The sequence below is a fragment of the Pleurodeles waltl genome, chromosome 5 (genome assembly GCF_031143425.1).
Source record: "Pleurodeles waltl isolate 20211129_DDA chromosome 5, aPleWal1.hap1.20221129, whole genome shotgun sequence".
Lineage (NCBI taxonomy): Eukaryota > Metazoa > Chordata > Amphibia > Caudata > Salamandridae > Pleurodeles > Pleurodeles waltl.
In genome coordinates this window covers 362,263,633-362,289,628 of record NC_090444.1, presented here as the reverse complement: position 1 = coordinate 362,289,628, position 25,996 = coordinate 362,263,633, and the positions used below count along the sequence as shown (strand labels likewise).

The 25,996-nt window shown below is 44.4% G+C and overlaps 1 protein-coding gene across 4 annotated transcripts in view; it reads right to left on the bottom strand.

Annotated features, from left to right (window-relative positions):
* ESF1 (ESF1 nucleolar pre-rRNA processing protein homolog) overlaps positions 1-25,996 on the bottom strand; it is a 199,337-nt gene that overhangs the window by 8,992 nt on the left and 164,349 nt on the right. For all 4 annotated transcript variants that reach the window (XM_069234100.1, XM_069234103.1, XM_069234102.1 and 1 more), the window contains exon 13: positions 12,441-12,587. In XM_069234100.1, coding sequence (XP_069090201.1) covers positions 12,441-12,587 — 147 coding nt within the window. The remainder of the gene's footprint in view (positions 1-12,440; positions 12,588-25,996) is intronic.

The following is a 25,996-nucleotide window of genomic DNA, read 5'->3' as shown; positions in this document are numbered from 1 at the left end:
TAGGGCCGACAGGATCGCCAACCTCTTAGTCGGACTATTAAGCCCTCGGACATTCAAGCTTATACATTTAATAATCATACGTCAAGATGAATAAAGCAGTCAAGAAGGGAGAAATCTCGCGGGAAAGCCACACCCCAGACCAAACCATCAACCACTCCGAACACCGGGGCCAGACCATAACTCCACACAAAAACCAGCATCTCAGGGAAGCACACCAACATACAACCAGTACGCACAACAGGTGCTCACAACCGAAAAGTCCTCGCACATACATCTCCACGAGGTAAAGTCTCCACAGGGCTGTAGAACCACTCAAGTACATTGAGCCGGGTCCGTCGACCCCGCCACCCTGACCTCTCTGGAGCGGCCACCAGGCCGAAAACGATGCGACCCCCAGCAGTCCGGCTCTCCTCGGCCACCACTCCCTTAAGCATTAGTCCCAGCGGCCACGCTCCTCAAGACAGACTCCCGCTCCGACCTCAGCTCCGAAACCGTAGGGCGCTGTAGCTTCCTCCTTTTCTCCTTCCGCCAGCCAGCCGAGCCCACCTTAACGCCCGAATCCTGACTGACATTCTCCAAGCGTAGGATCCGGTTTGCCTCCGATATGGACCTCACCTGCCGGAGCGGATCCTCCCACCGGAAGACAAGGCGGAACGGGTGGCCCCAAGAGTAAGACACATCATGAGCTTGCAGATGCTCCGTAATGGGCTTGAATTCTCGCCGCCTCTGCAGGGTCCGTGCAGAGAGGTCCTGGAATAATTGGAGCTCATGGCCTCTGAAATGCACCTGCTGAAGATTACGGGCCCGCTGCAAGATGCTCTCTTTATGCCCATAGTTGTGAACACAGGCTAGAATATCCAGTGGTCGGTCTCCCGCCCCACCGGGGGATGAACTCTGTCCAAGGTAATCTCCTGGGTCTCTTCCAAACCAAGTAATGAGCGAAACAGACCCACCACGAAGTCTCCAATGTCCTCCTTCTCAGCCCCCACCGGGACCCCTCTGATGCGAATATTATGCCTCCTCGAGCGGTTCTCTAAGTCCTCCACCGCTATCTGGAGGAGGTCCTGCTGCTCCCGCAGGCGGACCACCTCCTGTTGCAGGCCCGCCACCTCCTCGCCGCGAGAGATCTCGCCGTCTTCCATCTGTGCCACTCGCTCCCCTAGGGACGTGACCTCGCCTCGTAGCTCTCTCACCTCTTGAGAAATGTCCCTTCTGAGATCCTGTATATCACTCTGGAGCGAGTCGAACAAGGAGGTAACGAAGCCCTTCGTGACCGGGGAGCCCTCGTCCTGCTCCGTCTCCGCCCGCATCTCTGGGGACTTCGTCGCCAGCGGTTCCTCACCCGCGCCACCCGGCGCCGGGCAGGCTCCGGTCAACATTTCTCTGACTGATCGCTCCCGCTTAGACTTAGACGCTGCCATGTTACTTGCGTGTTGTCACGGTCGTGCCATGCAGGCTGCCCTCCTGGGCCCCTTCACAGGCTCCCTCTGGTGCCAGACCACCGTGAGCCCTTTGTACCGGGAACAGCTACTGGCCTTGCGCTCTTGTGCTTCCTCTTGCCAGTCGTGGCCCCACTGTGTCGCCAGATCAGTCACTCAGGGGCCCAGCCCTGTCTCTCCACCCTGCGTCTTCCTACTTCATAGACGGGGCGACCAGATGCACCCCCGTACCTCTGCCGCCACCTCCAGGCCGCCCGTCCGTCAAGGGAAGTCCAGCAGTGAGGGCGCTTCCGCCTCTCAGGGCCGCCTGCGCTGCTCAGCTCCTTGGGACCCCAGCACAGTCCTCACCGTACTCTGGCCTCAGCGCCCTCCTCCTTGGCCGCTGTCTCTGTGTCTCCCACGACCAAGGGAGCAGCAGGACCGGGGCCCACCACGCGGCTCGATCCGCCGCGTATTGCGCACGTTGGCTTCGGGTGCGGGCCAAGGCCGGCCGCTCCTCGCCCCCGTTGGCTCCCCCGGTCTCCTCGGGACACCCTCTGGTCCGCGGCACCATTCACTGCCCCTGGGCACCGAGGGCCAACACCCGCACATCAAAGTTCTGGGGCCAGGGCGGCGGAGCTCGGATGAACGTGTCCACTCACGCCGCCATCTTGGCCACACCCCCCCTACAGATTATTTGATGTTCGACTCCTCTCCTTGTGCTTTTTTTGGCCTCCTCGGCCTTCTCCTCATGGTCCCTTGATAAGCCAAGGTCTTTAAGAGATTCCTGCGTCTGAGTAATCACCATGGTGTAGAGTACTAGGCTCTGCCGGCGTTGAACCTTCAGTGTACAAACTGGGTGCAGGCCTCGCAGTCCTTTGGCAGACAAAGGTTGCAGTCTTAGTGTGCATCTCTTTTTGAGAATTTGTGGTGGCAGTTGGGGCAGAACTTAAAAGGGTTATTTTCCATAAACCTTTTCTGTCTCCAACCTCTTTGTTCACCGGCCATGTAGTTCCTAACGAAAAGGCCCCTTGTAGGGATCGAGAAGGCCCCCCTTCTCTGTATCTTTTCATGGTCTTTTTCATTATTTTCCGACTTCTAGTCTCTTCTCTTCAAGATTCTTCAGAGCTCCTCCATCATGCTTTCAGACCCAAAGGGAGGAAAAAGGAATGTGAAAATGGCGACCACGCAGAGGAACTTCCGGGGCATCGTCTGACATCACACAAGGGATGGACTAACCACCAAATGGCGGTTGACTACGCCCACAACATTAAAAAAAAAAGAAAAAAAAAACATTTCTGGACCCAACCACTAGACGGTGGAATAATGAACAGCCTGTGAATCCAGAAAATGGTTCAAGCTGCGTAAGTATGAGGTATGCTATATGCACAAACCTATGCAGGGGTCCAAATGGGTCCACCATTTGTACAAAACTATACTGTCAAAAACTTAAAATCCCTTCAGGAAATCTTTAATCACAGGGATGGTGAAAGTAACCTTCCTGAAAAGCATATTTATGACACAGTGACAGTAGAAAAATGACCTTCATAACTATATAGTGAAAACCGAACACCAGATGTAGTTCAGAAAGTAAGGTGGTAATATTACTTATTTTCATGTTCTTGTCAGCCTACCTCTCTCCAAATGCTAGATTTTGTAATTCTTCTACGGGAGGTCATAGGCAGCCTTGAAAGAGGGCACTTTGCCCCTTTGGTATGCTCATGCAGTTAGGAAATAGTCTGCGATATCTCTTGTGCACGTACTCAGGAGCCAAGTGATTAAGTTCAGCAATGACAGCCTATGGTTCAAGATCATGCCTAATGAACAAGTTACTTGGATTCAAGCTAGCCTGGCTGATAAAGGGTGATACCCTGAAACCGGTCCTAGGATGCTTGTTTCCTGTCCAGGGAGGACCTGGCCTAGTAGTTCGGGCTGGACTATTCCCATGGGGAACAGGGTCAAGACTGATTTGCATATGGCTGGGTCCAAACTTGGGTGACGTGGCGAGCATAATAACGATGGATTAAGCCCATGTCTGTGACAGGGTGTGAGTGTTTGAAAAGTTTCAACACTCTGTCCATCATTTTATTTTGTTTTGTGATGTTGCATAAGGGTGGATTGGACATCGCCCGAAAAGCTAGTAGCGCCTCAAGGCCACCGTTGATGCAATCGATCTGCCTAGTGAGTCGGTTGTATCTAGCCCACATCATATTGTGAACTTCGCTGCGTCACTCCCATCACCAACAGCTTGGAAGAGAATGGCTCGGGCCTCCTTCAGGACCTGTGGCAGCACCTGAGCAACTGTGTCACAAAACATTTGGGTGTAATGGTCCAAAAGGCATGTGGTTTTCACATGCCAGCAATGTCAGACTAGAATAAGAAAACATCTTTACAAGTTGGTCCAGCCTCTTCTATTTCCTACCCTGGGGTGCAGAAAGGAATGCACCCGGGGACGTGGAGGCTTGGATAACCAAGCTCTAATGGACCAAGCTCTAAGAGGTTAGGTGTTCTGTCAGGAACACTGGGTCATTTGAAGCAAGTCTACGGCGGCGGGCGATTGTCTTGTTCACAGGAGCCCTTGTGCTGGGTTCAGACCAGGTCCCCAGCAGGACATCAGTAAGGGCTTCATTAAAGGGCAAGAGGGGTTAAGCCGAGGAACCCCTAGGTGGATGCCCCTAGACCCAAGACCCAAGGATGGGGTCAACGCCACCCGGGCGGCATCAGGAGCGTCGATGTCAGAATTGGAAACGGGGAAATTTGAGGTGGTACAACTGATACCATTTCAAATCCAGGAATGGATCCATAGGTGCCCCCTGAGCCGAAGGCCATAGCCGCGGAACCTGAGGAGGCCCCGGCCGAACCTGCGGGCCTTAGGGAGCTCCAGTGGAGTCGGACTCCCCAAATATGAGGCGCATAGCCTCATAAAACTCTCAGAGTTGGGCAGAGGTCGCTCCGGTTCCCTGAAACTCAGGGAGGCATGGAGCCGATCTAGATGCTGGTTCTGAGGACAGAGGCCTGGAATGATGATGCTCCTTTTCCTTTGTCTCGTCCGCCGACGGACGTTCAAAAAACACTTGTTCTTCTTTGACTTGTTTTTGTGCCTCGGCTTACCCGACCGTTCAAAGGACTTGGAGTGGGACGATGAAGAAAAGGGGATCCGCAATAGTTCTTGGTACCTTCCTCTTGACCGAGACTGGGAGCGATATGGAGTCGAGCGCCAGGCCGCAAGGAGTTTAAGGGGCCGGTCCCACAAAGCTTTTGGATTCATGGCCTGGCACTTGGAGCACGACGTAGGGTCATGGTTGCGCTCCAGGCACCACAAGCACACGAGCTTCATATCTGTCATGGACATCGCCTGATGACAGGATCCGCAGGGCTTGAATCTGGTCTTAGTTGACAACATCTCGACTCAACAGGAGTGTAGGCACTTAAAAATCTTCAACAAAAAGTTGAAGAAGACAAGTCAAAAAGTGACTGAGGGGGTAGATATTCTTCGGATCTGCTCTGGCAGGCACGGAAAGAAAAGAACTGACATCATTGCACTGGGGTGGTGCCTATATAGGTCCTGCAACGTCATATCCAACGCGCATGACGCCGACAGACGAGGAAATGACCAACGTCACCTGATGGCACACAGGGGTACTGCTCAAGAAAAATCTCTGGATCCAGAATGACCCCCCGGGGAAATTCTAAGGTAAGGAATCTGCAACTAGAAGTCTCTATCAGATCTAATGGATAATTGTTCTGATCAGAATGGAAGCCTCTTGCTCGGTTCTTGTGACAGAAAGGAATCTGGCCAACACAACTGGTATGGCCAGTCATGATCAACAAGGATCACCCGCAACCGTTTCGGGGAAGAGAGGAACCAGTGGAAAAGCATCAATATGAGTTCCAGTGTATGAAAACAACATCCGGTAGCCTTGTAGTTGAGGGTCAGTAATTCTGGATGCAAAGTCTCTTCATCTTGCAATGTTTATGGTGCAAACTAGGTAGACATTGGGTATTCACCACCCACAGAAGATACCTTCAATTACTTTGTCATTCAGTACTCATTTATACTCTTCTATGATCTACCTGAATTGTTTGTCTACCGTGGTGTTTTGAAGGCCTAGCAGGTGACTGCCAGGGCTTGAAGGCTTCAGCAAGACACTATTGCTGCATCTATTGAGACTCGCTAAAGAGACTACTGGGTCTTGTTCCTCCTTTTTTTGTTCAACTGACAGACTGTTGTAACATCATGTATATGTTCTTAGATTGACTCATTGCCTTGGACTTCCATCCTACACATATAAGAGGAGCTTCCCTCAAAAAGTCTTTCATGATTTCCTCTGGTGGGATTTGATTGGAAAGGAACCGCTTTACAATGTCTTCCCTTTGTCACCACTAAGTTAATGATTACAGAGTAACGAGAGAGAGAGCTAACTTGTCATTACAGTCTCTGTTCTCTGGCATCACTGTTACTCAAGAAAATCCTGCTTATGTCCATTGTGGAATCTGACATGCAGGACTAGGAATATACACAATGCACTGGACCATAGAAAGGGGAAAACTGTATGTCTTTTAGAATACAGACTGCTTGAAATCCATGACAGTAGTAAAGAAGAAATGGCTGCAATAAATTATTTTGCTCCTTCCTTTTCCACCTCAAAGGACAGTCATCCAGGCACTTTATATGTCAAGACTGGATTATGGCAACGCGCTTTATTTCGGGGAGGATAATGTTTCCATTAGACAGTTGCAAGTGGTCCAGAATTTGGGAGCAAGGAAGCTGTATAGACTCCCAAAAAGTGATTCAGTCTATGATCTCCTTAGGAAGGTTAATTGGTCCAATAGGGAAACGGATTCTCTTAAAAAATAGTGCTACGTACACAAAGCAAGATTGGGCGTTGGCCCTCGATATCTCTATGAATTTGCTAGACGATACCATCTAACTTGACCGCTTCACCCTCGGGAACTTTCTCGGTGCGCTGTTCCTAGAATTAAACACACACAGATGGGAGGCCGCTCCATCACATATCTAGACCCCAACTTGTGGAATTCCCTCCCAGAGCCTTTGAGAAGCTGTTCTTTGTTTACGACTTTTAGAAGACAGCTAAAGACCCAGTTGTTTGCCAGCTAGCAAGACTCGGCATAGACCCTCCCTTCCATTGTTTTTAAGCACCGGGAAACCCCAAGTGGGTACATGAGAGCTATATAAAACTTTGTAATAATAAGAAGAAGAAAGTATGTCCTTTGAAGTACATACTTTTATGATCTTTGAGTCATGAACTGCCCCCAGTGAGATGAACTGAATTCATAGCGGACCTCTAGTTTATGCAGAGGCTCAGATGGTGAAACACTGTGGATATTATTGTTTTTGGTTAAGCAGGTGTAAATTTAATTTGAGGGTACCTCCTTTTCTTCTTCCTTGAATGCATCCAGGCATTGACGGATTGAATCCTGAAGCCAATTCTGAAGTTGAACAGTGGTCCATCTTCCATGGTGAATGACGCCTTAATTCACACAAACATTTTAATGCCTGGGGAAATCTCAGGCCTAACTGATTAGACAACTCTAGTTTCTGTTTTTTTAAGGCTGAAAGCTCTCACCCACCCATTTGATCAGTCATTACATGCATCTATTAAACACGGGGAGTATGACATGTGCAAAACCCTAATTTGACTTCAAGAGAAGTCACAGTTTAAGTGACTTTCTCATACACACCAGACCAAGACCTACAACATCAAACCACAAACTTCACAATTAGATCTATCTAGGATCAAGGGATATAACTGATGTGGCACTTGCAGGGTGTGTCAATTCAGTGAAAAAACGGACAGCCTTGATTTAGGACTCCACACACCATTGAAACCAAACACGTTCACCAACTGCAATTGTAAAGGCATCATCTGACTGATCAAAAGTCAATGTAAACTTAGCTATATGAGTATGACAACCTATAATTTCAAGACATCCATCAAAGCAACAGCAGGTGTGCAAGATCCTCCACTAAACTTACAGCACATTTTCTCAAGCATCACAAGAATGACCTCAAATGAATGATTACTGAAAAACCAATCACACATGGCAGTCAGGCACAATCACTCTTTTAGAAAGACGAACAGAGGATTTTCAATCTTCAAACCTACATACGTGGTTTTAATGACGGCTTTCCCTGGATGTAGTTACAACAAAGACTCACAAGCTCCCTTTGCCTTTTATTATGAGTAGCATTAATATGCACCTTTTGCATGCAGCGGCTGGCCTTTTAACACCAAATACAATTAATGATGTTTCTCAGATAAACATCACATGGGGTCCTTTTCTCTTCTGAATTATCCCCCTGCAATCCCACCCTTATCCACAACCATGCATAATGAAAGGAACTTAACATACAACTATCAGATACTAGGCCCTTTTGAGCTGGCGGCATCTACCCTCCGGCCTCTTCCTCACTACATATGGATTATGGACTCTTACCATGCTGTATTCCATTTTCGTGAATAACTCGACATCCATACCTACACTTATTAGTTTATTAGATACAAAGACCACTCACACTCACCAACAAATTAGTAGCCATTAGACCTCCATGACTGAAGTTCGATCAGAATACATTTACTGGCAAACACATGGTTTCCCTATAACAAATCTCCATGTTATGACTACAATGATGCGTTTCATTTTACATCTTCCATAACGTATGCTATGTTTGCTTGTGCTAATTTTTTTAATGCCACCTACGTACCATGCGAGGGGGATCTGGTCCAGACTTCTTGACTCATGTGTTCAAGTCACTTTATAGACAGTACACCTATTATGCAGATCGGACTTGATTGCCACAATGTCTCACTATGTAAAAATGCATGGTTACATACCATTTCGCCTAGTCCACAAATATAAGTATGCTAAATTATCCCTACAGGCCACACTGTAGCATTTGGAAGGGGAACAGTTGCAAGAGAGAAGCGGATACCCTTTCGCATACTAAGTTATGTATGGACCTTATTTGCCTCTTGCACACAAGTTTCCAGCGACATCTGAAACTGTCCCACACACAAAACTTATACTCTTTGGTTACCCATGTGATACCGGCTCCTTTTCATTTACTGCATAGATGTCTTAAGTCGTTTAGAAATGGTGAAACCTGTGCATTTGTTCTATTTGCGTTTGCTTATTGACACCATTTTTACACCAGTAATTAAATGAAAGTTATATAGGCGTGTCTACATAAACTGGTTAATCTCCACTATACATCCATCAAAATGCTACCAAATAAGATGCCATAATACTGTCTCCCCTCACAGAACCAACATTATGATCAACATTATAACACTAGACATCAGATCTTACGTGCGTATAAATGAAAAGGGCCTTTGGCAGTATGAACAATCAGAAGCAAGCAAACATCTCATGCACGTGCCTATATGGCTTCTTACAGCTTTGTGAGAATATTCCATCATCTCTGACTCACATTTCCATTGCTTTATAACTCTCCTCCACACTCTCTGACACAACACAGCTTAGCTTTGCAGACATCTACTTGCAAGTTTTATGGCCGCCTAGCTTACAACAATTTTTTTATTGTACTCCTATGAATGTCATATTATCTATGTCTGCATTGTTCCACAGAGTTATGTCTCACAGTCTACAGTCTTGATACATTTCTAGTTTGTCTCCAGCCACCTCCTCACGTAGGTGAGCAAACAGTGATACAACAGATGTCATGGTGAGACAGAGCTTGATTAAGCTTTCATTGGCATGGAGGGAGGCTGAGGGTCTATCTGTGTATGTTGAGTGCTCACTTCACCATACACGTGTTATTTGCATAACACTTATTTTTGTCAACAAGAATATATATACAATAAGTTTTTTCTCGTCTCTTGACCTATCTTATGCTGCTTATTTACTAGCTGCTCCTATGCAGGAGCAGCTCACGTGGCGGGGGAAAAAAATTAATAAAAAAATAATTAAAAAATAAATACTTACCTGAATAACCGTCACCGCCGCCACCACCACTGCAGCGCTCCTCTTGCCTTCGCTGCAGCTGCAGGCTCCCAGCCTGCCCTGCGGCCAATCTGAGCGCTGCTGTCATGCTGCTGGCAGCATGACAGCAGTGCTCGTATTGGTTGGAGTGCCCAGCCAGGATGCTTCAAGGCAGAGTGGGAGTCTCTGCCTGCTGTCTTTAACCTGGCAACACAGTGCCAGGTTGGAGACAGCCTAGTGCGCATGTGTGTTTGGCCAGTACGAGACGGCTGGACAAACATACAAGCACACTGAGGGGGAGTACGGTGCACTCCCCCTCAGTGCTCATCACAGCTCATGGCCCCACCCCTTTTACAATAAAACGATAATAAACAGTTAATTATCGTTTTATTGTAAATGTTTGGCAGCTACTGCTGCTGGTGGTGGTGGGCAAAGCTCTTCCGCCTTAGCGGAGGAGCCGTGCCTGCTCCTATGATGGAAACTGTGTTCCTTCTTTGGACTAAAAGGAACAGTAGCAGCATTTTGCTACAACTTTAACACGTAATGATTGTCGTGCTACTAATTTATGCACACCAGCACCAGGCAGGTCGGGTCCTTAAGAAAGAGTCCTGCAACTATTTTGGGCTATTTTAAGGGCTGAAACTTGTCAACCTATGAGGAAGAGCAGAATGATTCCCTTTTCTTCCCGTTTTCAATCCCACTCACTGTAGACACAAATAAAGTAATTAGTCTACCAGTACGAAGATTTCGTTTTCCTCTTCTTTTTGTATCACACATATATTTCGCACCAGAGCGCACCAGAGAACTTACACATCCTGTTCATAGACCCTCCCATGTTTTGAATGCTGTAGTGGACATTTGTAGAATCCTGCTACCAATGTGAGGTGGGGCCTCAATGACTAAGTATGCCACCTCAGGGTGGGTGAGGTCTTTCGCCCTTAAAACACACAGAAACCATAATACTCAGATCAGTTAGGCTTGAGATTTCTTAACTTAGTTCCCTCCAGAACTATCCTCTAGGGGTTCTTTTGTTTATGCAAATTATTTTTAAGGAGGGCGTGCCCAGCCTTGTATCCTTCTGTAGTGATATACAGAATGATGTCTCATTTTCAATTCTTGACAACATAGCTCAGGTCTATGGTCGAGGGAGATCTCAAAGGGAATGAAAGACTAAACATCAAAGAAGTCACCTGCGAGACTCAATGTCTAATATTTCATATTCAAAGGGTGCAGGAATAATAAAATGGCATGGTTTCTGTAAGAGAAATGCTGTGGTTCTAAGGGCATTCTAAAAACAATCATCTCCCCTTGGCACTTTTGCTTTGGTAGGACCCCAGGAACAAATGCTTGTTTTGTTACTTTTTTTAAGAATTCCTGTTTTAGCTCTCAGGCGTTCTCCTTCCGTGTCTTCCTATATGGCAGCGCCTGGCACATGCTATAACCCTGGATGGTGTGGGAATCTGGAAAACAAACCATACTAGGTCCTTCAAATTTTATAGCAACAACATTTAGAGAATTTGCCAAAGCCAGATAGTATAGTGGTTAAAAAGGAGGCTGGAGTGGGACACTCATGTAATAAAAAGTGACATATATATTTTTATTTTTTTTAAAACCCCAAAAAAGTCTGCCTTCAGAAAAAAGGTGATTGTAGCCTAATATCTTTTGAGCTCGAACAAATTAAATATTTTTGCAGTGACACATCTGTGGAGCAGGCAAAGTGTGGCTCAGCAATCTTTGCTTAGAACAGAAGAAAAATTAACTGCCTTACTGACACTGCTATGCATTCTGCTATATGGGAGCATGTACATAGGAGAAGTGACAAACTACAATCATGCTGAATGTAACTCCGCCGGGCACCATTACCAGCTTTTACTTAAATGGACAAAATTCAGAAAATGTCTATAGTAGGCATGTCTTCATTATGAAATCATTTGAAAAAATTAACATTTTATCTATTAAAATGTGATGTACGAACCCACACACAATATCAATCCTGGCCTCGCGAATCGTCACTGACTTACTTCCCCTGATGTCAAAAGAAATTAAAACCTGCATGCAAGCCTTATAAAGCCCTAAAATGAATTTGCCACAGTTTCCTTAGAGGGCAGTACCTAAACAAAAATGTTCTTTCTACTTTTCTTCATATACTGTCTGCCATTTACAAAGGTCGGCAATCCCACCAAAATCAATTGTTTATGTACTGCATTATATTGTATGGGAGCATGCATGTAGCGCTTACTACCCCTATGTGGGGCATGGAAGCACTTGACTACATCTGTAGCAAGCTTCATTGTGTAGGGTGTGTGGCTGGAAACACGTTATCTTTATTTTGCTCCTTTACGGGATGTGTTTCCATGTAATTTGTGATAACCACTGAGGTGTGGTTATTGGGGTTATGGGACGCGGCACATAGCAGTATGGCTTCAGCTGCAACATCTTTTTAGGGTAGAGCGCGCAAGTGCCTAGTCCCTGTTGTAATCTCTCTTTGGGTTTTAACCACGCCAATGTCAAGCCTGTCACTTTCATCCGTTCGTGGGCTTGCCTTTTAAAACCCGCTTGATTTCATTAGTAAAAAGGCATTCAAACTTCATGCCTTTTCCAGTGTTTAGCCCTCCTTGAAGGCTCCGGCCAACCACTGAAAACATAAGAGGCTCCATGTTTTCAGCCTGGTTTCCGGACTACTTTATCTTTTTATTTTCCAAGCAGCACAATCGCGCTGCGCTTTTTTTTTCCTTTTAATTTGTGTGGCAAGAAAACTTTTGTTAGGAGTTTACAATGCTAATAGCTCTAACTTGAGCAAATGTGAGACCCGTTGCTTTGCAAATGCTTGTTTTTTGCAATTAACAGATCTCTTGCTCAGCGGACTCTCTGCTCCTAGGGATTCTAGCTCAACATCAAGCCAACTATTCATCAAATGTGTAAGTTTCTGCATCAAAGGGTGGGCAAAAAAGAACCCGCTTGTAACACAAAATCGTGCTGCAGTGTAATACACCTTTTACATATAATCACAACAAATCCATGCATACTGGAGGAAAGAGGATTGTGTGATTCGTTTACCTGGAAATCATCCTCCAATAATTCTTTCTTTTTCATCAGTTTTTTCTTCTTTTTCTTGCTCAGATTTTGTTGCTCTACAATCTTCTCATAGTTGAAATGCTTTCTATTATCCTCGTCATCGTCCATCATAAGCAGGGCGATTTCAGCCTGTAATAAAAATGTATCAATGTAAAACATCTCCATGCAGAAAGCGTGGTTCCTTTCACCACACTATTAATAAGAAGCATTATCAATCACGCTCTGCAGAAGTATATTCTATATGAAAAGGTCCACGATTTGGACTAAAGCGGAGATAGCAGTGCACTTTAAATAGTGCAGAACACAATACTTTTAATAAGAGTGGATCAAAAATACTGAAAGGCATCAACTAAAGTGTTTCTTAAAGAAAACCACATATTAGAACACTACAAAACATTTATGATTCATCCTGAATAATCGCATTCCATCCTGTGTGTGTGATTTGAGTTGTTGTTTTGTACGGTTATATGATGCAATTGAGGTACTTCTGCTTTTTGCGACCATTTAAGTGTTGCATCTGCACCCACTGAAACCTTAGCTCATATTCAAACAGGAAATAGTTGTTTCTTAACTACTCACATCACAGGCTTCATAGAGCACTGTCTAGGTTATGATTTTGAGAACCTCACCATAGAAGACTTAACTTCTTCTGTATATGTTTAGGTTAGAGATAACTTGGAAGAGTGTTGAATTATTCTCGCTAAAGCCTTAACACCAATTTCCATCATTTCAAAAGCGTGCTTTTCGTGCAAATAATTGTACATGTGCATCAGAACTTGATGTAATGTGATTGTGGTTATGAGCTCTTTGTGTTATTTTCTTTTTAAATAAGGAAGTTGTTTTATTGTTTTCTATTGTAGCAATTTCTCCAAAACAACAATGGAAATCATGTGACCATCACAGTATGTTTCTGTTTCAAAAGATCTAAACAACGTAAAAATAAGAGGCTGTAAGCACATAATACCACGTGAAATAAGGGAAGAGAGGGAAAACTAGAACAAGTGAGTGAATTCCGCTTCTCCCTTTCACCCTCCCCATCCCTCACCCCTCCTCGGGAAGATGTGCCTAACATTAGTGCTTCGGAGACAAGTAATAAACTATTAATATAGGACTTTAGGTATATTTTGGATTTGTGGAAGCGTTAAACAAAGAAAAGTACATTAAACTTCTGTCAGCAGCTAAAGTGTTCGTGCCAAAGAACAGTGGGGTCGGCAAAGAAACGACTGAGGGTTTCTGTCGCGGTTCAGAAGCCCAAGATTAGTGACCGTCAGATAGAAAATTGAGCAACGGTTCCCACTATGATTCACAGTTAGCCTTTCTTCGATGAGATTCCAAGAGAATTTCTCTATCGCCATGTGGTGCCAAAGCTGGGTAATATCCTGAGATTCTCTGGCTTTCCATGCAGCAGCAATGGTAGTTTTGCTGTACAGGGACAGTACCAAATGATGAGTCCATCTCCTTAGTCTGATATTGTGATTCCAGTGATGTCACTCCACCCCACTCCAAATAATATAAGTGACAGGTCTTCTGGGATTGGGTATCCCAATACAGTTTTAAGGGCTGTCAGTACTCTCCAAAAGGGTATTATCTTAGGACGTATCCACAATATATGCACCATATCCCCCGAGCCTCCGCATTCTCGCAGCATAGGGGACTCACCCTGGGATAGAACTTACGTAGCTTGGTGGAATACAGGCACCAATCTAAAAGCAATTTGTAGTGACCTTCCTTGCCCATTTTTATTAAGGGTGTGCCCACTGTCGATCTGTCAGTGTTTTTCCTAAAATTGCTTGCCATTTGGATTCTTAAGTATGCTGGGGTGCACTGTAATAAGGCACAGATACAGAGGGGAAATGACTCCCCTAAACCGGGTTTGGTATTTGACAAGACTTTTCATAGAGATGGAATTACATGTAACTGCTTCTTTTATTGCCAGACAGGCTAGCCAGTCTCGCAAATGTGCGCAGCGGAACCACTCACTCCCCCCCCGCCCCCCCCCCCCACCCCCCAGTGTAAGTCATTTTTACAATCGAGGAAGGTCTTTACGGTGTCCCCAACGTATATGAAATTTACCCTGAAACACTCTGCTCTGTGCCAGGTGTGAAAGGGCCTAGGACTTAGACCTGGAGTGAATGAAGGATTAATGTGTATTGGGATTACGGGTATACAGTTGAGTGTAGCCTATTATTGGTGGTAGTTATAGTTAGGACCAACTTTTCTCATAGAAGAAGCTCTGGAGTGAAGGAAGGATTGGGGTTATGGGTAGATCGTCAAGTGTGGCCAATTATCGGTCGTATTGGTAACTATTTGTGTTTTTAAAGGCCTTTGACAGCAAAGTCAATCAGTTTGGCCTGGTTTGACCTGCAAAAAATAAAAAATAAAAAATAATTTGTTTATCTATCTACCTAAACCTCCCTCCCTACTAACAATAACCAGTAGGTAGTTATAGTTAGGACCAACCTTTCCCAAAGACTAAGCATTTTTAGTTTTGCTAAGTTTTGCTAATAACTTTGGCACCCTTTTGACGAATCTTCACAAAATGTTCAAAACCCCTATGCTAGTTAGTTCAGCTGCTGTCTGGCAAGTTTTGGGGTGATTAGTCAAGCGGAGACTGAGAAAAAGGGGGTGAGGATTCCCAAAACACTTTTCCTCCATGCAATGTCTATGGGGATTTTGCAATGTTTGAACACAACTACAGCCCGAACCGCTGAACGGATTTACACCAAATTTGGCAGAAAGATAGGTCTTGGTCCAGAAAGGTCTCTTTTTGTTACTTGGTGCAAATGTGTTTAGCAGTTTTGGAGTTATTACAAAGAAAAAAATATAGACATCTAGGGACACTGATCCACCTGCCGGGGATCCACGGATCCGGGCAAAAAGCAAGGCCCTCATTGGCTGGCCGCAACCTGACAGGAAAGTTGCAGATGCCATTTTGTTTGTCGCTTGGGCCGGGGGGAGGGAAAATAAAGTGTAAAAACACATAAGGTGCCAAGATACAGGCATCATGACTCTATAGGGCACACAGAGAGGTCGTGAGCACAAATTGCGCAAATACTTTTTTTTTTGGGCCAATCCACAGATCCCATGTGGCACTAAGTGCGACCCCCAGCGTATCTTCACAACGGACCCGCAGATGCAAAGCACAATTAAAAAAATACACCCATTCACACACCAAACCCCCACCGCATGCGGTCATCGGCCGTTCACGGCAGTGGTTGTATTAACCTTTGTAATTATATATTACTTCATGTTAAAAAACAATTGAAATTTGCTGCAAAATTCAAAGGTTATGGGGCCGTTATAGCTAGGTTCACGTTCTAGTTATACACAACCACAGAAATTCAGCAGCTATAGTTAGAATCATAGTTATATATATCTGAATGAATAAACTATAACTTGCGCCAGTAAGTAACTTTAGGCCACAGGTTATAGTTTCTTAACATAAGAATATTTATAACTATAACAGCTGAATTTCTATGGTTTTCTATGGGTAAAATGTTAAACTAAGATAATGTCCATGTAACATTAGTTTTTTTCAGTGTAAATCTATATACATACACACACATTTTAGAAAAACATGCAAAAGTCAATAAAAGTAATAAAAACTGAAAAATGCTGTGGACTAAAAGTGGTGTTCTCACGTGTGTAAAAAAATAAGTGTACATTAACAAAAAACTTGAAATGAAAGCAGACATTGGCTAAAAAACCTGGAACTTATTACTCACACTAATGCACAAGGAATAATATGTTGCTCACGGTGAAGAGAGCCAGTGGCTGAAATTGGAGGAAACATTGCCCTTATGCATATATACCTGGGAAAAAAACACTGATTTTCGCCAGTTACAGTTTAGTTAACCAAACAATTTGCATCACTGATGACATCATCCAATGACTGGGACACTGTCCAATAGGCGTGTGGGCTTGAATTCTTTCAACAAGACATGTTCAATTTTGGTTTATCACTAGTCAAGTGATAATGGACCTACACTTTGGCCACATGCTGGATACATAACGTACAAGGTTCTTACCTTTGGTAACGAAATATCTTGTGGAGACATATTCTAGTTGCAGATTCCTTACCTTAGAATTTCCCCCAGGCATCAGACTGGATCAGGAGATTTCTCTTCAAGCAATACCCTTGCGGGTCGGTAGGTGGTGTTGGTTGACTCCGCGGGTGTCGTCGTTGCCGTGATGACGTCAGGAGTCTTACATAGACGCTGCCTTCGCGCAGTGACTTCAGTTTCTTTTAACGACTTTCCACGCCAAAGCGCAGAGCAGCTAAGAACACTGAGACTGGGGCACCAGAGCTAAGGACCTGAAGGGGGAATCCCTGTCCCTAGAAATCGGTTCGCAAGCGGGGAGGATGGGTGGGTCGGTAAGGAATCTGCAACTAGAATATGTCTCGACCAGATATTTCTTTACCGAAGGAAAGTAACTTATACATCTGATAGAGACTTCTAGTTGCAGATTCCTTACCTTAGAATAAATACCCAAGCAATGCCATCCTCGGTGGTGGGCTGCAAACCAAGATTATACTAGGAAGTCCTGCAGGACCGAACGACCAAAGTAGCCGTCCCGAAGGATCTGACTGTCCAGGCAGTTGTGTTTAACAAACTTGTGCAGGGATGCCCACGTAGCTGCCTGGCAGATATCCAGGACGGGAACTCAGCCTGCCAACGCAGTGGAAGCAGCAGTTGCTCTGGTGGAATGAGCACGCAAGCCCTCAGGGGGTTGCTTCTTGGCCAAAGTGTAGCTCTTTTTGATGCAAAGAAGTACCCATGGAGAGATGGTACGTTTTTGCACTGCCTTCCCTTTTTTCGTACCCACATACCCGACAAAGAGTTTATCGTCCACCCAGAAATCTTGAATACGATTAAGATAGAACACCAACGTTCTTTTTGGGTCCAGACGGTGGAGTCTCTCCTCCACATGGGAAGGATTTGGGGGTGCGTAGAAAGTAGGCAGGGTGATGGACTGGCTTACATGAAAAGGTTTAACCACCTTTGGAAGGAAGGAAGCCTTAATATGCAACACCACTTTGTCAGTGTGCTCAGACAAGTATGGAGGTTTGGACAAAAGGGCTTGAAGCTCACTCACCCTGCGAGCAGAGGTCATGTCAACAAGAAAGACAGTTTTGAAGGTGAGGAGCCGTAAGGGACAATTGTGCATCGGCTCAAAGGGAGTACACATTAAATAAGTAAGGACAAGATTGAGGTCTCACTGAGGCATGATAAATGGAGTGGGAGGAAATAAATGGGTGAGGCCTTCTAGGAATCTACTCACAATAGGAGATTTAATGAGTGAAGGCTGATCAGGTAACCTAAGGAAGGCGGAAATGGCAGATAAATACCCTTTAAGGGTGCCCAAAGCAGAGCCCTGTTGTGCCAAAGAAAGAATGAACAAAAGAACCTCGGATAGAGGGGCAGAGAGGGGATCAACAGATTTGTTGGTGCACCATGCCACAAATTTATTTCAACAACAGACGTATACAGTTTTGGTGGAGGGACGCTTGGCTGCCAAGATAACATCACAGACTTCGGGTGGAAGATCAAAGGTCGTCAACTGTCCCCTCTCAATTTCCACGCATGAAGGCGGAGGTTGGACAGGTTCGGGTGAAGAACCGTCCCCTGTTGCTGCGACAGAAGATCCGCCAGAAGAGGCAGTCTGAGTGGAGGATCGATGGACATGCTCAATAGCTCTGGATAACAGACACACTGTGCCCAGTCTGGAGCCACCAAGATGACTTGGGCCTGGTCGTTCCGGATCTTCTTGAGAACTCTGGGCAGAAGTGGTATAGGCGGAAAGGAGGCCGGAGTTCCACTCGAGATGAAAAGCACCTCCGAGCGAGTGCCGCCTTGGAAACTCCAACACGCAAAATAGCTGACATTGCGTGTTCTCTGCGGAGGCGAACCGATCTAACCAAGGCTCTCCCCACTGCTGAAAGAGATCTTGGACCACCTCCGGATGGAGACGCCATTCGTGATTGGTTGTGCATCGACGGCTGAGTTCATCTGCTCTGGTGGTGAGAGAACCCGCAAGATGTTGAACCACCAGGGTAATGCCCTGATGTTCCAGCCATGTCCAGAGGTGTTAGAGGAAAATACCAGGGCACACCAGGGAGTAGTCCGAGCAACGTATACCAAAGTTTAAATGAGAGTCCAAAGGTCGACACAAGCAGTTTTTCAAAACTCAACGAGGTTTATTCCTTGTAGGCATGTGCATTCCGCAAAACAGCCAACACGTGTTTCATCCATAGGACTTTTTCAAGGCTGTGAATCAGAAATCATAAATACAGAATCTAACAGTATAGAAGAAGGAATAATGTAATATAGTAGAGAGATAAGAGATACTCCAGAAAGAGAAAAAAGTGGAAATTTCAAGAGAAAATTGGAAAGAGATATGAAGAGAGAGTTTAGTGATGAATGAAAAGAGAATTAATATTTCAAGAGACAGGTGAAAATATACTGTCAGGAAACAGTGTACCAGATTTCAAGAAAGGAGAAGGAGAAAGTTCAAAGGATGTACAATGATAAAATGACTATAAAATAGAGAGATGTGGTGGGAGAAAACCGTAGTTGGTAGAACACCGATCACGAAATTGCTCAAAATGAAAATCATGGAATGTGTACCAAAAAGAGTGACTAGAATCATAACTTGCTAAGAAAGCCAGAAGGTTAGATGGGCTTAATTAATATATTTCCATGATTGTAGGTATAGCACCAAAATACCAAAAACCAAGGTAATAGCGCTCTATAGATGAAATGGCAACATACCAAAAATATGGGTATATTAGGTTCACATACAGGAGGCTGAAACGTCATGTAATCCATCGGTATCCAGTGGTAGTATAGGTGAGGTATTCCGGTTTGTTACGTCGCGGCCAAACACAAAGTTGTGAAGTCATCATGTAAACCAGAAGGTATTGAAAGACAGGGCCGTGATAAGCCCATCGAAGACTAAAAAGATTAAACGTATGTGAAATTATACAGTGATGACAATAAAGCGGGAAGTGCAGAAAAAACGACAAAACCAAGGATGTGGGGGCATGACTGGCACAAAAAGTCTCAAGTGGCATAACATTCTAACATGGCCATATACAAAGGTGAGACCAAGGAATAAACACAAGGAATAGTGAAGAGTGAAGGTTGGTTATATAGACGGATGTGCAGTGATGTAAATCGCAGGTATGGTGGAGAGAAGGGCCTAGAAAAGTAGTGACTCTAAAAAGGTGTGTTAATTGTGAAATAAAGCGGGGGCTGGAAAAATGAGGATGTCAGTGTGTCGGGACGTGCATCTGATAAAAGAACAAGTTAAGACACGACAAGTGGAGTGCCATGGACATGTAAGGTGGGGAACGAGCTGGCAGAACAGAACATGGAAAACAACACAGAATTAACATCAACCGCTGGTTCGGCTCATGAACAAAAAATGGTTTGGGCTATGTCGGAAGGTCCATATGGATAATTAGAGCCAAAAGGACAAGGTGAGAGTAAGGTAAAGATCTTACCTAAACAGTAGCGTCAGTCCGTGTGTTCTATCAGATATATCTGTCAACCACTTTTGATGGATGTTTTCCTTTCTTTTTTTTACTGGTATTCAGCCACCTAACATACAAAATGCCTCCAGAGACTATAATGGAGTCACCACTTTTAAAGCATTCAACAACCTCTAAAAGAGTTTGTTCTCCATTCACCTTAATGTGTAAAGAAGACTTCACATGATCCCAAATTTTAAGTCAAAAGACTGTCAAGTATGTATTAGCCACGGATAAGGCACCTTAATCTAGGCCCTGCGGACAACCCTCTGTTGTATGGTAAAATACACTACACACATTCCTGAGATGAGCACAATGGCATGCACCTTAAAGCCATGTATTCTACCACTCTGTGATTTAAACCATCTCTAAGTGGTTCACGCCTACACATCTAACATTATTTAACAATCTGCAATGCTTCAAACTGTTCAGTGAAGTTTTGGAAATAACTATCCACATTGTTAGAAATGGGGTCGCTAGTTGGCAGAGGTATACACCCTTGTCCAAGTAGGGATCACAATCCTAGTCAGGGTAGGTCACGCACAATCCAAATTATCCTGTGCCCACCTTCTGGTAGTTTGGCACTGAGCAGTCAGGTTTAACTTAGAAGGCAATGTGTAAAGTATTTGTGCAATAAATCATATAGTAACACAGTGAAAACACCACAAAAATACACCACACAGATTTAGAAAAATAGAAAATATTTATCTGAAGAAAATAAGGTCAAATAACAAACTTAAAATAAGCACAAGTTGAACTATAACTTTTAAAAGGTTTAAAAGAGTCTTAATCCTTAGAAATAAACAGTTGTCTCTATGTTACACACAGTACTTGGTATGCGTTAAAAATAATGATGCACGGTGACCGCAGAGGAGGAGATGCGTGGAAAAATAGGGAATTTTCTGGCGCAACACAGACAATGCATGGTTTCTTTCCAAGCTGCAAGGGGTTTGCATCGTTTTTCGGCACGCAGTCTTGGTTTCTCACTGCGCTACTGAAGTATTTTGACACCCAGGGATGAGGGGAAAATCCTTGATGTGCTGGAAGAAGGCACGGGCGCTGTGTCAATCCTGTAGGCGATGTGTCAAATTCTTCCGTCGCAAGGCAGGTGCTGTGCCGGATTTCCACTCGGGAAGTCGGGCTGCATCGTTCCGGTCAGATGTGCGGCAATTCCTCGGTCACAAGGCAGGCTTCGTGTCGTTTTCGGCAGGCACTGCCTCAATTTTCGACGCACAAGGAATTTCTTTGAAGAGATGAAGTCTTTTTGGCCCTCAGACTTCAGAAAACAGGAAGCAAGCTCAATCCAAGCCCTTGAAGGGCACTTTTAGGGAAGGCCGAGGCCAGCAGGGCAGCAGTCCTTCTCAGCAAAGCAGTCCAACTGAGTCCTTCGGGCAGCCAGGCAGTTCCTCTTGACAGGATGCAGGTGTAGGTCCAGAAGTGTTTGAGTTAGTGGGGTCAGAGACCCAGTTTATATAAACAAAATTACCTTTGAAATAGGGGAGACTTCAAAGAGTGGTTTTGAAGTGCACCAGTTCCCCTTTCAGCCTAGTCCTGTTTTCCCGGGTCCCAGTGGGGGGTTATCAGACCATTGTGTGAGGGCAGGCCACTGGCCTTTGAAATATAAGTGCTAGGCCCTCCACCTTTCCAGCCCAGGAAGACCCATTCAGTATGCAGATGAATGCAGATGTGACTGAGCGTCCTTTGTTAATGGTTGTCTGGGTGAAATGCATAAAGGAGCTGTCAACCAGAACAGACCAGAGCGTTGACTGGAGACAGGATGTAAGGCACAGAGGGTTTTAAGTGCAGAGAAATGCTCACTTTCTAAAAGTGGCATTTCTAAAACAGTAATATTAAATCCAACCTCCCCAAACAGCAGGATTTTCTATTACCATTCTGGCCATACTAAATATGACCGGGTTATCCCTTTAAGATCAGAATCTACCACTCAAACAGTATATGTGGGAAGCCCTAATGCTGGTCTACGAAAGGAGCTGGCCCCATACTAGTGCAAGACAAATTTAGGATTTTTTCACTACCAGGACATATAATACACATATGTACATGCCCTGCCTTTTACCTACATAGCGCCCTGCCCTGTGGGTTACCTAGGGCCAATCTTAGGGGTGACATATGTACAAAAAGGGGAGTTTGAGGCTTGGCAAGTACTGTTAAATGCCAAGTTGAAGTGGCAGTGAAACTGCACACACACACACACACACACACACACACACACAAACACAGGCCTTGCAATGGCAGGCCTGAGACATGGTTAATGGACTACTTATGTGAGTGGTGCAATCAGTGCTGCAGGCCGTCTAGTAGCATTTAATTTACAGGCCTTGGGCACATGTAGTGCAGTTTACTAGGGATGTATCAAATATGCCAACTGGGTATGAGCCAGTGTTACCATGTTTTTAGGCACATGCAGTTTAGCACTGGTTAGCAGTTGTAAAGTGTCCAGAGTCCTAAAGCCAGCAAAAATGAGGTCAGAAAAAGAAGAGGAAGAAGGCAAAATGTGTTGGGTGACCCTTCAGAGAGGCCATTTTCCAACACACACTTTGTAGAAGTCTTCTTTACATTTGTCTACAGCACTGTATAACAACTTGTAGTGATGTCCTCCTGAACCCACGTTGGTACCTAATTTTTGCTTTGTTTTAGCTTTTACATTTTACACAGTTTAGCTGCATTGTTTTCAGCAGGGCTTTTTAGCAGTGACATTTTACTTTTACACTCTTCACTTGCATGATATTATTTTAGGAATATGTTGTGCGCATTGCATGTTTTAGTTAGCCTTTTCTCAACATATAATCAGCACATTCTCTTCAAGGCTAGGAACACAGTACAAGATATCCTAGTGCTTGAGTTTCCTGTTCAGGAGACAGCTTCTAACATCTAGACATAGCATTATATCAGAGCTATGCTTCTGTTTCTTTATTAAATAAGTGGTGCACTGACCCGACATGCCACAAACAGATGTACACTGGGTAAGTGACATTTTCCGTTCAATGGCATGTGTGGCTGCAGATACACATGCTTTGCATAGAATGAAAAACAATCCCCTCTGAAAATAAGCGGTGGCTAGCCTATAGGAGTTGGAGTAGTTTGAAATCGTGTTTTAAGCACTGCTTGACCAACATTTGCTTGTTGGTGAGATAGCACAACAACATAGTAGTTTTTAGTAAATGTGTGTGGAGTGGACCATGTGGCTGCTTTGCATATGTCTGCCATTGGTATATTTCCTAAGAATTCCATTGAAGCTCCTTTATTTCTAGTAGAATGTGCTTTAGGAGTTACTAATAGTTGTCTTTTAGCTTTAAGATAGCAAGTTTGAATACACTTTACTATCCATCTGGCCAATCCTTGTTTTGAAATATGATTACCCTTATGAGGCTGCTGAAAAGCCACGAAAAGTTGTTTAGATTTTCTAAAATCTTTTGTTCTCTCTTTATAATACATGAGAGCTCTTTTGAGACCAATAGTGTGGCGAGCTCTTTCAGCAACTGAATCTGGCTGTGGAAAGAAGACTGGCAATTCCACTGACTGATTGATGTGAAATGGTGAAACCACTTTGGGTAGGAATTTTGGATTTGTCCTAAGTACTATTTTGTGTTTGTGAATTTAGAAGAAAGGTTCTCCTAAAGTGAATGCTTGAATTTCACTAACTCTCCCTAAGGAAGTAATTGCTACCAGGAAAGCAACTTTCAATGAGAGAAATTGAAGAGTGCAAGAATTCATGGGTTCAAATGGTGGACCCATAAGCCTTGTGAGCACAATGTTAAGATTCCAGGCAGGAGCTGGTGGAGCTCTAGGTGGAATAACTCTTTTAAGGCCTTCCATAAAAGCTTTTATGACAGGACTTCTAAACAGAGAAGTATGCTGTCTGTTTTGGAGATAAGCTGATATTGCAGTTAAATGAATTTTAATAGATGAATATGCAAGATTTGCTTTTTGTAAGTGAAGAAAATAACATACAATATCCTGTACTGATGCTTTATGTGTATCAATGTTTTTGGGTTGACAGTAATATACAAAAGGTTTCCATTTAGCTGCATAGCACTGCCTAGTTGTAGGTTTACTTCCTTTAGAATGTCCATACATTTTGATGGAAGCTGTAGATATCCAAATGACCTCAGGAGCCAAATAGCCAGGTTCACCATACTAGGATTGGGATGCTTGGTTTGACCTTTGTTTTGAGTCAAGAGGGCTGGTCTGTTTGGAAGTTTGTGATGTGGTCCTACAGACAGATCCAATAGTGTTGTGCACCAGTGTTGACGTGCCCACGTGGGAGCTATGAGTTTCATAGTGATGGAAGTGTGATGGATCTTGTTGACCAGAAACGGATTACTGGGAAAGGGGGAAAAGAGTAAGCAAATATCTCTGACCAGTTGATCCATAGAGCATTGCCCTTGAATTGAGGGTGTGGGTACCTGGATGCGAAGTTTGAGCATTTTGCGTTTTCGCTTGTTGCAAAAAGGTCTATGTTTGGTGTTCTCCACATGTGAAAGTACTGTTGAATTCCTTGTGGGTGAATCTCCCATTTGTGTATTTGTTGCTGCGTCCTGCTTAAGAGGTCCGCTGGTTGGTTGTGTATCCCTGGGATATACTCTGCTAGTAGGTGAATGAGATTGTGAATTGCCCAGTTCCAAATTGTCTGTGCTAGAAGGGACAATTGGGATGAGAGTGTCCCCCTGTTTTTGCAGATAATACATTGTTGTCATGTTGTTTATCCCTATTAACACTGTCTTGTGTGTGGTCTGGGTTGGAATGCTTTGAGTGCTAAGAACACTGCCAGCAATTCCAAGTGGTTATGTGGCAATTCTGCTAGATTGAGTCCAATGCTCCAGGTATAGTAAGATTTTTGAGATGGGCTCCCCAACCTGTCATTGATGCATCTGTGGTGATTAAGGTCTGTAACACAGGGTCCTGAAATGGCTGCCCTTTTGATAAGTTGGTGTGATTCCACCATTGCAGAGTGTTGTAAGTCTGGCGGTCCAACAACACTAGATCGTGAAGTTGACCCTTTACCTGAGACCATTGTTGTGAAAGACAATGTTGTAGGGGTCTCATGTTTAGACGTGCATTGGGCACTATTGATAAGCACGAAGCCATCATTCCAAATAATTTCATAATGATCCTTACTGTGTAGGTTTGATTGTAATGTAGCGGAGATATGAGACTGTGGAACGCTTGAATTCTTTGTGGGTTTGGGTAAGCTAATGCTGACTGAGTGTTCAGAATTGCTCCCAGTTATGGTTGTATTTGCGCTGGCTGAAGGTGAGATTTCTGGTAATTGATTGTGAACCCTAGACTGTGTAGGGTATCTATTGTGTATTGTGTGTGTTGTTGACAGGTTTTAATGGTGCTGGCTTTTATGAGCCAGTCGTCCAGATAGGGAAAGACATGTATGTACTGTCTTCTGAGGTATGCTGCAACCACTGCTAGGTATTTGGTAAATACTCTTGGTGCTGTTGTTAATCCAAAAGGTAGCACTTTGAATTGGTAGTGCTTGCCTGCTATCATCAACCTTAAGTATCTGCGGTTTGCTGGATGTACGGGAATATGGAAGTAAGTATCTTTTAGATCTAATGCCATCATGTAGTCTTGTTTTTGTAGCAACGGAATGACATCCTGAAGAGTGACCATGTGGAAATGCTCTGAGAGAATGTATTGATTGAGAGGTCTTAGATCTAGGATTGGTCTGAGAGTGCCATCCTTCTTTGGTATGAGGAAGTATAGAGAATATACTCCTGTCCCTTGTTGAGTTATAGGGCGACCTCTATTGCACCTTTCAGTAGAAGTGATTGTACCTCTTGTTTTAGCAGAACGAGGTGTTCTGGAGAAAACCTGTGTGAGTGAAGGGAAATATTTGGTGGAGGGGAGATGAATTCTAGGCAATAACCATTGTGGATAATTGACAGTACCCATTGATCTGATGTAATAGTGTGCCACTGATGGTAGAAATGTTGCAGTCTTCCTTCCACAGGAGATGTGTGCTGTGTGGGGA